Source organism: Mercurialis annua, linkage group LG3 (assembly GCF_937616625.2).
Source record: "Mercurialis annua linkage group LG3, ddMerAnnu1.2, whole genome shotgun sequence".
Lineage (NCBI taxonomy): Eukaryota > Viridiplantae > Streptophyta > Magnoliopsida > Malpighiales > Euphorbiaceae > Mercurialis > Mercurialis annua.
This window is the reverse complement of record NC_065572.1, coordinates 6,391,041-6,405,266: the sequence shown is the minus strand read 5'-3', so window position 1 is coordinate 6,405,266 and position 14,226 is coordinate 6,391,041. Positions and strand designations below refer to the sequence as shown.

General features: G+C 27.8%; 1 protein-coding gene across 3 annotated transcripts; it reads left to right on the top strand.

Moving 5' to 3' along the window:
• The first annotated feature begins 686 nt into the window (after window positions 1–686).
• LOC126674319 (protein DETOXIFICATION 21-like) lies at window positions 687–9,878 on the top strand. Of its 3 annotated transcripts, none has more exons than XM_050368758.2 (10): window positions 687–851; window positions 2,499–2,564; window positions 4,864–5,173; window positions 5,291–5,832; window positions 6,198–6,284; window positions 8,158–8,214; window positions 8,304–8,542; window positions 9,236–9,354; window positions 9,528–9,614; window positions 9,707–9,878. In XM_050368758.2, the coding sequence occupies exons 3-10, from the start codon at window positions 4,913–4,915 to the stop codon at window positions 9,776–9,778; spliced, it is 1,464 nt and encodes a 487-aa protein (XP_050224715.1). In that variant the 5' UTR covers window positions 687–851; window positions 2,499–2,564; window positions 4,864–4,912; the 3' UTR covers window positions 9,779–9,878. The 3 variants fall into 3 exon arrangements, with proteins under 3 accessions (XP_050224715.1, XP_050224714.1, XP_050224713.1); XM_050368757.2 differs by having other exon boundaries at window positions 2,499–2,590; XM_050368756.1 differs by lacking the exon at window positions 2,499–2,564.
• Window positions 9,879–14,226: the final 4,348 nt, after the last annotated feature.

The window sequence follows — 14,226 nt, the reverse complement described above, 5'->3', positions numbered from 1 at the left end:
GTTGGTTATTTATAAGAAACATATGGTGCCACGTTTACCAAAAAGAAATAATTTAAGAGGTTCAGAGGTTAGGTTAAACTATGTAGATGGATATGAATTCGCCACTTATCATCACCACTTGAGCTATGCAAAGACAAAACTATTAATTGATGGTTAATCCGTAAAAGGGTCCTTACATTTTTAAATTTTTGCAATTTTCATCCTTTTCCAGATTTCTATTTTTATTTAGTCTATATGTTTAGTTTGTTTTAATTTTTTAGATTATTTTTGGATGTAACGGAGTATGTAATACTCAATAAGAAACACGCGTGAGACCTTATAACATGTTCATCTAACTTGACATTTTGATAAAATGAGCAACATCGGTAAAACAACACCTGCCTATTCTTTTATAAAAATAAATACTCCTACGCTGACCTATTGAGCTACACATTTTAAAAGTTCAAGATTTTTTTTTAATTTTTTCGTAGAAAATGTTAATCATGTGACAAAAAATTCTATTAGAGCGAGACGCGCATAATTTTCCATCTATAAAATGAAGTATTAAATAAAAACAAATAGCATGTAAACTTATTAAATAATAAATTTTAAGAAAAAATCAGATAAATAAAAATTTAAAAGTAGAAGGGCCTTTTTATGTATTAAGCCTCAATCAATGTGATAACAACAGAGAGGCCCATCCATCTGGTTCAGAATTCACATTTCTTTTTTCTCGATCTTGTTAAAACAACAGACAATTTTTTATTTGTTCTTGCAAAAACATTCTTGTTCTTGCAAAAACATTCCTGTTCTTCAAGATTCATAAATTTAACACATAAAATCAATCTACTTCCCTGCAAGAAATCTCTTCTGTAAGTGCTCTATTCTTCTCTTTTTCTTACCATGCATATATATAATATATTTTTTCATCGTTTTTTCATAATATCATCATTTATATACTATAACTTATTTTTTTTGAATAAGAACATATCATCGTAAATTTGAAAATAGGGTCAATATACATTTAACAAAAAAAGCTTAATAATCCAAAAAGATGGGATTAAATCGTCTATTTCTAAGATACCTTTACCGGAAAATATGAAACAAGTAACAAAAAGTTGTATTTTACCGGACATTTTGGTTGCCATGTGAATGGTTCTTGTTTTTTTTTAAGTTTTAGAAGATTAGATACCATATTATTCTTTGCGGAAATTTTTGTTTAGATTCGGTCCATAGTAAATTAGTTATCCCATGAAAAAAACTACAATTTTAAAATTTTTGCAGTTTTTACGCAAGGATTTCATAAAGGATTTGGTTTAGGTCTAAAACTCCCTTATTTTAATTTTAAAGTATATGTCAAATATCAAAAATATAAAATACTGAAGTAGTGTTAGGTGGCGTTTGATAAAACTGAAAATTAAGTGCTGAAGATTAAGTGCTGAATATAATAATTTTGAATTTTTTAACTGCTGAAGTAAATAAGTCAGTTTGATAACTATAAATATTATTTTAATGGTTAAAGGTACAATTAAAACGAAAAAAATACAAAATAGAATAAAATTGACTAGTTTTTAATATCACAGTAAGATTGAAAGGAGCTAAAAGGTCATATTATTTTACGACTTTAGGTTTTTTTTTTTTTTTTTTAAAGCTACGACTTTAGGTTTTTATTATACAGTATGAGCAAATTTTTTCGAAACTGATTTATTGTTATTATTTTAATGATGTGTTATGATATGATAGATTTAATTTATAAATTACGTGGTGGTGGTAGACATCAAACATGCTTTTTTTTACCATTAACTTTTTTTCTTCATTAGTAGTGCTTGGTTTGGTTCTATCTTTTCAAGCTACATGAATACTTGTCAAAATGTCAAACTCTTTATTTCTGGCGACACAAATTGTCCCTTCTATAGTTGCGAGTTGTTTTCACCAATAATGAACAAAATTCCAAGTCTCAATTTGTAAGGTCTTACGTCATATTTTATTTCTTCAAAACTACTAGTAATATTTAAGGTTTATAATTTATGTGGTCTATTTTTCTTTTTCGGTGGAACTGGATTTTTCTAATTTATGTGGTTCAATCTACTACATCGTTACTCGCTATTAGATAGGGTTTCAAATTTATATTATTTCAGATTTGAAGTATAGAAAAACTTATACCCAAATTTTACAGCTAAAATATAAAAGGTTTATTATTAAATTATACTTTTTACAATTTATTTTAGACTAAATCATTTAAATACCTTTTTCTTAACTTTTTTTTATCTATAGCCTCCAAAATTGTCATATTAGCATATTTTTATATTTTTTCATAAAAATTAATAATTAATTTTGTCAAATTTTAAAATTTATATTATAATTACAAATCAAATTAAATTTTGTAATTAAATTGCATTCAATCCTTAAAAGTTATTTTAAAATTCAAGTATTTGTATAGCACATTATGATTTGACAAGAATATGCTTTTTTGTATGGACCAAACTATTTGGTGAATGGGACTATTCGAGAAAATTCAGAGATTACATTAATTTGTTAGAATTGAGAGATTACATTATTGGTCAGTTGTGCAACAAAAGCCAGAGGTTTGATTTTTTTTCGCCAAATTTAGGTAATTGTATATTATTATATAACCTTATCAACTTGGGCTGATGTGCCATGAAAGAAAATGCCAATGAATTTGTCAAAAAAAAAAGTATTTTTATGACAAAAATAAATATAATAAGACCAAACGACAAAGATATTACAGACACAATATTACTTTGATTTGGTACTTGTTCGGTAACATGTGTCGTGTCGTCTTCATTGCATGCTAATTTGAGTATGAGAATATGTTTAAACCAAGCATAAAAAAATGTGCCGTGATGGAATTCTGTTCCGATAATTTTGCGAAGTCTTTGTTTACTTTTGTGATTAATTTAATGCATGATTGGAGACAAATTTACAGATGTTAAAAAGTTATTTTCTCAGTCCAGTTCTTTTGTTTTTCTTTAATCTACCTTTTACGAGGATTAAGCAGATAACTTTTTTAGAGTATTTATTAAAAATATTATATTTTTAAATAGTTTTGCACAAAATACTCTGATTTTAAAAATTTACTTTTCTATTCTAAAAATTTATAAAAATACTGCATCTTTTTAAATTATTTAAAACTGTTTTACTAACAACTTTAAAAATATGCGTTTAGAAACTGTCTGAAATATTTTGAAACTTTTTAAAAAATAGTTTCTAAAATTTTTTTTAAAAAAAAAATTGTTTGAAACTCATTCAATGTGTTTTCTAAAAATCATTTGAAGCTGTGGAGTAAAAAAATAAATATTCAAATTTTTGAGGCACCATTAAAAACTTTAAGTTGTGATTAATGTTGCAAATATTTTATTTTTTTAAGAATTTTTGTAAAAACCACTTTTTTTAATTCTAACCTTATTAGTAATAGTAGTTTTGTAAACCGTGCTTAAAATTATAGTCAGTAATTTTAAGATGTCATACAAAGAATTATACTCCTTCCGTCCCGTAAAGATAGAAAAAGTACCCATTTTACAAGAATTAAAAAAATAGTTATTTATAAGTAATTTGTGATAATTTGTCTAAATTACCCTTTGTAATCAATTAGTTATGAATATTTTCCAAAGCCACTCTACCAATTATAGCACTTACAACTCATTTATTTATCTTTTCAAAATATGCATTTAATGTTTTATGATAAACATGTAGGGGTATTTTGATAATTTTTAACTTAACTAACTCTACTTTTTCTATTTTTATGGGACAAAAAAAGGTGGTACTTTTTCTATCTTTATGGGACGGAGGGAGTAAAATTTAATTTCAAAACTACAACTTGAAAACTCCTATTGCAGCGCGTGCTAATTTTTTTTCTCTTACACTTTTATTTTCTGTTCCAAATTTTGTTACCGCATATTTTTCGAAAATAATTTCAAACAGTTTTTAAAACACAATTCTTTCTAAAATGATTTATAATTTAAAAATAAAATTAAACATAATAATTTGAGACTACGGATAAAAATATCAAAATAAGAGAATGAAAAAAAAAATTAAAATCAGATTATTTTTACAAATAAAATTAAAAATAGGCATTATTTACAAATTTTTTTTAAATTTTTTTAAAGAGAAGAAGAGCCATATAAAATGGCACTAAAGTCTGAAATAGACTTCTAGAATAGGATATATCCTTTTTCTTAAAATGTGACGTATGCAGTTCCATTTTAATTCTATCAAAATTTATGTAATATTATTAAATTCTTTTGTTATTATATAGACTGATCTATCATATAAATAATATTAAAACGTTGAATTGTGTCTTATTTTAATTAATTAAATCACCTTTTATTTTCTTTTCAAATATAGATTAAATTATTAGATAAAACTGTTGTTATTTTTTTTAGGCAAAAGGTACAAAAAAACCCTCGTAGTTTTTATAAAAATACAAATCAGCCCTTTTACTTTTTTGGGGTATAATTAAGCCCTCTTTATTTTCAAATAGAACAAATAACCCCTTTCATCCAACATCATTAGAAACACTCGTTAATGGCTGACATGTCTCTCATAATCATATAGGAAAAAAGTTCAAAAATAATTTTAATATTTAAAATATTTACCAAAAATTTAAGGGGGTGAGTGTCCCAAAAGTAAACTAAAAGGATTTATTTGTTCAATGTTAAAATAATAAGGGTTTAATTGTTCAATTTTAAAAATACGGGGGCTTAATTGTGCTCAGATAAAGTAAAAGGGCTGATCTGTACTTTTGAAAAAAACTCGAGGGCTTTTTTGTACCTTATGCCTTTTTTTTATTAATTTTATCATAATGGTGGATATTGGAATTTATTTTATCTAATTTTACTGATATGTATCCTTTCTTTTATATAGTTGGAACTAGACTGCTAGAGCATAAGGGACTGGTAAATAGGAAACATCAATGGAGGGAGAGATCAAAGAAAAGCTCCTGAATAATCATCAAAATCAAGATCAAGAAACTGAGGAAGTGCAATTCAAAGATAAACTATGGACAGAAACAAAAAAGATGTGGATCGTTGCAGGTCCTGCAATTTTCACTAGATTTTCCACTTTCGGAATTAATGTTATCAGTCAAGCGTTTATCGGCCACATTGGCTCTACCGAATTGGCCGCTTATTCCCTCGTCTTCACCGTCCTCCTCCGTTTTGGTAACGGAATTTTGGTACATCTCGGTTATAGAACTCGAAAATTCTGTATTTACAATCTATTTTTCTCCTTTCTGTATTTTCTATTTCAGCATTTCTGTTTCCGTGATTCTGATATACTTCTATGCACGCAGCTTGGCATGGCGAGCGCATTGGAGACTCTATGTGGTCAATCGTTTGGCGCTAAGCAATACCACATGCTCGGAGTATATCTCCAAAGATCCTGGATTGTTTTAACAATCTGCACGCTTTTTCTTCTCCCTTTATTCATTTTTACCGCTCCGATTTTACGAGCTTTAGGCCAAGATTCAGACATTGCCGAAGTTTCCGGAAAAATTTCTCTGTGGCTAATTCCTGTTGTGTTCTCCTTCATTTTATCATTCACTTGTCAGATGTTTTTACAAGCACAGAGCAAGAACATGATTATTGCTTACTTGGCAGCGTTTTCGCTTACTATACACGTCACTCTTTCGTGGCTACTTACTGTTAAATACCAATTTGGAATCCCAGGAGCTATGACGTCGACGATTTTGGCTTATTGGATTCCAAATTTGGGTCAGCTTATGTTTGTTACTTGCGGCGGCTGTCGGGATACATGGAAGGGTTTTTCGTTCTTGGCGTTCAAGGACCTGCTTCCTATTATTAAGCTTTCTCTGTCATCTGGTGCGATGCTTTGGTAAGAAACTCGGTTAAATATTTTTACAGTTACCGAATTAATGATTGCGATATTATAAATTATATAACAAAAAAAGCCACTCGTGTATTTTACGCCAAATTTTACCGATGCACACACCAAATTACTAATGTGGTGGACGAGGCAAAGTTGTATATTCTATATATAATTTGATAACCGTTATATAATTTTATAAAGTTCAGTGATTGTTTAATAAAAAAATTATAGTTATGTAATTATTTTATATTATTTTAATATTCGATAACTGCAAAAATATGTAACATGTAAAAAAATGGTTCAAAAATTCAAGAAATTGTATATTCTGTTCATGCGAAAATTAAAAAGTGGAGCTGTTTTGTTGTTGACAGTCTTGAGCTATGGTACAACACCGTTCTGGTTCTTTTAACAGGAAAAATGGCTGAAGCTGAGGTCGCTATTGATGCTCTTGCTATTTGGTAATTCTTGTATTCCACTTTTCTTTTAACTTATTGCTTTTTTGTTATTGTTACTGCAAGTCTGGAACTAATCATTGGATCATGTATATATCCATCCGACTTGTGGTCCGGCCCTCAGACTTGTATATCATGTTTCGAACCGGTTCAAAACCGGCTAGTTTCTGTTTAGGTTTCGGTTATAATTTGGCCGGTTTAAAAATTATATTAAATTTAAATTGATTATTAAGATAGACATATTTAGTAAGCTAATACATATTGCCTTCAAATTAGTAAATTAGTTTGCAAATTAACAAATATTGTCAAATTAGTAAAGTTATGAATTAGAAAATCTTGTATTTATTATCAAATTAGTAAATTAGCTAGTAAATATTACTTTTATTGCCAAAATATTAAATTAGTTGACAAAATAGTAAATATTTCCTATAAATTAGTAAATATTAATTTCTTTGTTATCAATGAATGCTATAAATTAGCAAATTAGTAAATTGCTTCTTTTAATATTAATAACTATAAATAAATACTAATTTAGTAGAATTGTCAAATTGTTGTTGGTATTAAATTATTAATATAAAGTTTTACAAATAGGGAAATATTAAATTGCTGTCAAATTAGATAAATCGTTTTCTGTGTCTAATTGGTTTAAACTAAACAGTTTACTAATTGATTAAATAAATAATAATAGTAATGTTAGAAAACTATTTTAATTGACTAACAACTATACATAAATGAGTCAACAATGAATGAGTTTGTATATTTCTGGTAAAAAATCTTTGAACGAGTTTGGGTGAGGTTGAGGTGGCCACGAGTCGGGTTGAACCACAAACTAGCATAGAACTGAAGGGAGGCCGGATTTGGACCTGTTCAAAACTTTTTTGGAACTGGTATCGTTTGTTTTTATTTCAAACTGGCGGTTATAATTTTGAACCGTATGTTTTTTTTATAATATATACTCTAAATTATTTATTTATTTTTGGTATATTTTAATTAGTATTTCTTTTAAATACTAACCGTTAACTTTATTTTATCTTTACAGCAATATAATATATGACTATATCATATAAATAATTAATTATTAAAATTTATCGTAAATTAAATGGCCTTTTTTTTATTTTAAGAATGATCTACCACTTACATTAAATTTAATTTTAAATATTGATATTTCTTCTTATTCTTTTTTATACTTTTTAAACCGGCCAAAACCATAATCACTAACCGCCGTGGCCACCTCTAGGGTGAGGTATGGTATATTTAGTTTTAAAAAAATCTGATTTGAAACCAAACTCGACGGTTCTAGTTCTAAAGTTAGGAACCAAACTTGAACTTATCCTTTACGATCTCAGGCCAGTTGTCGTCCCGTTCTGGGTTGGGTTTGATCAGACTTGTTTTGATTCAGTTAACTGACCAAACACGCCCATGATCAGCTATAGGCCCAGTGACAGAATCAAAAATTTATTCAAGTAGGGCAATTTTTTTGGTCGAACTATACGCAGTTCGGCTATTTTTTAAGACCAAACAATATGTTTATTGGCTTTTTAATATTTTAGACTAAACGACATATTTTTTTAGAGCGAAAAAAAACTACTTGATTTTTTTAGAATTTTTAGACCATATAATATATCGTTGAATTTTTTTAAAAACAGAAAAGTAATTATTCGATCTTTTTTAAAATTATTATTTTAGCACTCATCAGCCTCTTAACATTTCGGAATCTGAATGGGGCGACCGCCTCACTTCGCCCCACCTCGCGGGCTTAAATTTTTTATTTTTTAGTTATATGTTTATCTAGATCCTAAAAACTCTGATACGAGTTCGTATAAATATAATACTTTTTTCGTCCCAAATTAATATGCTGTAATCTTGATAATCCTAACAGCCTAAGCATCAATGGATGGGAAATGATGATCTCACTCGGGTTTTATGCTGCTGCAAGGTACATATTTTTTCTTTCCAATTGTAAAGATACAGAGAATTAATATCTGATATAATTTTTGTTCGATTCATTATTTTTGTGCATTCCAGCGTTCGGGTGGCGAATGAGCTCGGCCGAGGAAGTTCAAAAGCTGCAAAATTTTCAATTATGACAACTGTCCTTACATCATTCACTATCGGCTTTTCTCTGTTCGTGGTGTTTCTGTTTCTTAAAGGACAACTTGCTTATGTTTTTACTGAAAATGGTAAGGTGGTTGATGCAGTAGCAGATCTTTCACCTCTCTTGGCTTTTTCTATACTTTTGAACAGCATACAGCCAGTGCTCTCAGGTAACTTCCTACTACTCTTAGCTGCATCTAAGATTTATAAAAATCGAACTAAACTAAACTTAACCGACAAATTCAGTTTGATTTGGTTCGTTTTGATTCGAATTGAATGCACAACCAAACTTGTTCGTGTTTCTGCTCGGCAGCCCAACTCCCTTTGCCTTGCGTCGACCTTGGACAATTAAATTTGTCTCAATTTTGGGCCAAGCCGGAACACAAACCCATAAGAAGCTCATTTTTATTGTTGAAATTGAGCTTCCATTGTCATATAATTTCTCATACAAGTTTGAGAAGCCCGACCATGATCCATATAAATGCAATAGACGCACTAGGCTTTAATTGTAAATATGAGATCAGAACCGAGTTAGAACTCAGCTTGGTCTTGCACTAATAGTATTCAAGTCGGAGTGGCCCGATCAAAGTCTAGCCCGAGCTTAACATGTCTAATTATAATAGAATATTTTACAAAAATATTTACAAAAATACACTATAATCTTTCCTTCTTTTTTTTGCAAATATACGGTCTTTTAGTAGATTATTGGTAGATGGCGTATATTTATAAAAAAAGTTAAAAAAAGATAATGGCAAAAAGTTATAGCGTAATGTTTACAAAAATTTCAAAAAAGCATACGAGATATAATTTCCTCATCATGATATTGCAATCTAAATGTGATGTGGATTGGATTGTTTTTATAGGAGTTGCTGTTGGAGCAGGATGGCAAAGCGTTGTAGCATATGTTAACATAGCTTGCTACTACCTAATTGGAATTCCTGTAGGAGTTGTGCTTGGTTATGTGTTTGGTATGCAAGTCAAAGTAAGTTAATATGTTATGCAACCATTAAATTTATTTTTCTTCATATCTGGTCGATCCGAGAGTAACCTACTTGATATTTTGACTTCGTAACATTTACGGAAATTTAAAATTTGATTTATTTATCTATATCATAGCATATATTTTTGAGATCTGAAATGTTATTTGGTTTGCAGGGGGTTTGGATTGGTATGTTATTTGGAACATTTACACAAACCATTGCTCTAATTATAATTACTTACAAAACTGACTGGGACAAACAGGTATTTTCTCATTTCCTCCTAATTAAATTATATTTTATTTTTAATATTACTTAATGCAAAAACCTTATCAAAATTTGCATTCAATATTCCAGGTAAATGTAGCTCGTAATCGGATTAACAAGTGGTATGTTAGAGAGTCTGAAAAGAATACACAAGTTGCTTAATTCTCTGCATTTTGATTAATTAATTCACTGTATTTTGATTAATTAATTCACCGTTTTTGATGTTGTTTGTGAAAAATAATTGCAAGCTCGAATCTTTAAATTTAAATTTGTAGGTAGATTACGTTTAATTTGATGTTTTAATTGGTTGTGTGTAAATTCGATTTAAAAATCATAAAGTGTAACTCACAAGTCATCAGGGGTAATTTAGGAATCACGTTCAAGTACAAGTCAATTTGTCAGGGAACCTAAATTTCAGGCGGGATTCATTCGAAAGTAGGTACTAATCCGGAAATTTAGGTTCAAGCAGGATCAATATCAAAACTATACGTATTAATTCGGAGGTTAAAAAATTCAAGCATAATTAATGTCCAAATCTACTCATAAATTAAATTTGGAAAATGCTTTATAACCCACCTTTTTAACCAAACTCTTTTAACCCACTTTACGTGTTAAGGTTTCATTCGTCCAATTCTCATCCAAAAGTGTATATCTCAAAAAAATAAAACTTAATCAATGCACTCTTTGATTGCCACGTCAGGCGGTACAAAAAGATGAGTTACAAGTGTTGGGTTATATAGCATTACTCGTTAAGTTTAATTCGAAGATTAAGATTAATTATCCTAAACTTTGCTTTTTTGTTTGTTTAATAATTGACGTGTTGACTTATTAAATGAAAAAATAACTATTTATATAAACAAACCCTTAAAATAGAAAAATCTATTTTAATAAAACTAAAATTCTTAATAAATAGAATAAAAAAAACAAAAAATCTAATCTACTTGGCTATACGGCCACACATTCAAATAAATTCATAGAAAGATTAGGATAATACTCTATTTTTTAAAATAATTTGATTTCCTAACTCAATAAGAAAAAAATAGAGAAAATAACTCATCATTTTAATGCTTTTATTTTTTTAATCTAAAGCATGTTTATATTATAATTATACATACTTTTCTTTAATTTTTTACTCTAATTATATTTTTCTTACTCGTATCAACAGCTGTCATATTTTTATATGTCTCTCTTTTTCTCTCTCTCTCTCCTCTCTCTTCTCTCTTCTTCTTCTTTTTCTTCTTCTTCTTTTTCTCTGTTTTCTTTTTATTCGTCAATTTTCTTCTTCTTCTTTATTTATTTTTTTCTTCTCCATTTTCTTTCTTTCTTTTTCGTTCCTTCATCGCTCCGCCGCTATTTCTCCATCGCTCCACCGTCGCTGTATTGTTCTTTCATATTTTATTTTAGCAAACTTTTCTTGAATTCATGGTGATTATTGCGATTTTTATAACATTCAGATCTAAATAAATTACTCTTGATTTGTTTTTCAATTTTAGATCTAAAAATCTGCATGAATAACGATGTTATGATGAAAAAAATGATTTTCTGCACAAAAACAATTTTCTGCAAAAAAACAGCATCTGATTATCATATGATTATCATAACACTGCAGAAAAAAATGATTTTTTATAAAAAAAAAGTCTTTGATTATCATATGAGTATCACTGTATTATCATGTTGTTATTATAACGCTGTATAAAGAAAGATTTTCTACAAAAAAATTGATTATCATGTTGTTATCATTGTATTATCATCTCGTTATCATAATATAATCATATGATACTGAGATGATAATGTATTATTGTACTTAAATAATAATGTTATGACAACGATATAGTAATAAAATTATGATAACAGTATGATAATATGATACCTATATGAAAAACATTACATAAAAATTATGATAACGAGATAATAATGTGAGGAAAATAGTATGATAATGAAGTATAATAAGGTCATATTATCATACTATTATCTTCATCTTATCATTTTATTATCATAGTTTTTTGGTAATTGTTTTTTTTCATACATGTATCATATAATCATACTATAATCGTCACATTATCATCTCGTTATCATATTTTTTTGTAATTATTTTTTTCATACAGGTATCATATTATCATCTCATTATCATAATTTTTCTGTAATTTTTTTACATACAGGTATCATATTATCATACTATTATCATAATTTTATTATTTTATTATCATCTGATTATCATATTGGTGTCATGAATCTTTTTGTAATTCTATTTTCACGTACGTTATCATCCAATTATCATAATCTTATCATAATTCATTATCATCTAATTATCATACTCCAGTGTTATGATAACGACATGATAATCAGACACTATTTTATCATACATTATTATAGATATTATCATATATGTACCATAAATATTATCATCTCGTTATCATATGATAAAACATTATCATATGACACTATTTCTGTAAAAAAAATTCCATATAAGTATCATACTATCATACTGTTATAAGCTTATCACTTATATTATCATAGAAACATTATCATACTATTATCATTATCGTACATTTATATTAACATAACCTTATCATAATCATATAATTAATGTTATGCGACATGATAATAACATGATAATCAGACGCTGTTTTTTAATAAAAAATTGATTTTTTTTCTGCAGTTTTATGATACTTGCATGATAATGCAGTGATGATACTCATATGATAATCAGAAGCAGTTTTTTTTTCCAGAAAATCATTTTTTGTGTATAAAAATGTTTTTAATGCAGATTTTTAGATCTAAAATTGAGAAAATTCAAGAGTAATTTATTTGGATCTGAAAGTTAAACAAATCGTATTAATCACCACGAGTCGAGGAAAAAAAATGCTAAAATTGAATATGAAAAACGGATGAACAGCGGCGGAATGATGGCGGAGCGACGACAGAATGATGAATTAACGATGAAGAAGAAATAAAAATGAAAAAAAAAATAAAGAAGAAGAAGAAAATGAAGAAAAGGAATGGTGGAAAAAAAAAAGAACATAGAAGGAGAACAAAAAAATGGAGAAGAAAGAGAAAATGAGAGAGAAAAAAAGAAAATAAATGACAGTTGTCAAATATGGTTAGAGTAAAATAATAATAAAAGATAGGTATAATTATAATATAAATAGGTGTTAGAGTAAAAAGAATAAAAACATTAAAATGGTGAGGTATTTTTTCTATCTTTTTCTTGTTGAGGTAGGAAATTATATTATTTTCAAAAATAGAATATTTTTCCTAATTTTTTTCTAAACTCATCCCAGCTCATAACCTTGTCTAGTAATATTTTGGGCTAATGTATACAATGTTGGGCTTTTTACACAAACAACCTACTTTGCCCACTTTATAACTTTTATACGGGTGCAGATTTGGGTTTTCTAAACTACTATGTGCGGACTGAATTATAACTTTTATACGGACTCTATATATTAAACCCTAACAGCATATAAATCATAATTTCATTTATTTTCTCTCTCCTCATCATTCAATTATCTCTTCCTCTCAGTTCTTCCTCTCTCTTTTTTACCGTTCGCCGTCTTCCGCTGAGCCGTCCTCTGTTCCTCCGCTCCTCCATCATCGTTCTCATCATCATCTCCGTTGTCATCTTCGTCAACGACATCATCTCCTCGGCTCATTGTCGTCATCTATTTGATTTCAGATCTATAATTTATTAAGTGTTCTTCTTCTTCTTCTTTTTTATTTTCAGATTTACAATTTTTTTACTGTTTTTTCGCCATTAAACATGTATAGAGATTATATTTTAAGAATATAATGCTAATTTCATGTTATGTAATATAAATTTATGGTTATATGGAATAAATTTTTGTTATTTCTGCATTTTTTTGTGTTTGGTTGTATTTCTGTGTTTTTTTATTCTGCAGTTCGATTTATTGATGATGGTTGATTGCTGAAATATTATAATATTACAGTGTTGTTGATTTTATTTTGATTTTGTGTTGATAATCAGTTGGTATTTTCTTAATTTTAACATTGAAAAAATTTATTCCAAAAAAAAACATGAACAAATTAGATAATTTTGTGCGTGAAATAACTAAAAAAAAAAAAATTTAAATGAGACTAGATAAGGATATGTTAGCATTATCATGTTGACATGTTGTTGATTTCTTGTTTATATTTTATCGATTGTCACAATTTTTCAAAAAATTATATTTTATTTTATTCCTTATGTTGATTCGTTGTTGATTTATTGTTGACATTATGTTCATATATATTTCAACTTTTTTTGATTTTCACTTTTATGTTGACATGTTGTTGATATACTGTTGATAACATGTTGATTTTTCAGTTATTGAAAGAAAAACAAACTTAGACTTAAATTGATGTATTAATGAACTATTGATATGTTTTTGATAATATGTTGATTGTTTTTGACTTAAATCAATCAATGTTCTCATTTTACAAACATCTTGACTAAATTAGCATTAATTGTTGATTCGTTGTTGATTTATTGTTGACATTATGTTGATAAGTATTTCAACTTTTTTTGATTTTCAATTTTATGTTGACATGTTGTTGATATACTGTTGATAACATGTTGATTTTTCAATCATTAAAAGAAAAGTAAAGTTAGT

Coding starts and splice junctions, on each gene's coding strand:
- LOC126674319 (XM_050368756.1), top strand. CDS start 4,913: ATGGAGGGAGAGATCAAAGAAAAGCTCCTGAATAATCATCAAAATCAA. Junction 5,174..5,290: donor GTTTTGGTAACGGAATTTTG/GTACATCTCGGT, acceptor CTATGCACGCAG/CTTGGCATGGCGAGCGCATT. Junction 8,543..9,235: donor CATACAGCCAGTGCTCTCAG/GTAACTTCCTAC, acceptor TTGTTTTTATAG/GAGTTGCTGTTGGAGCAGGA.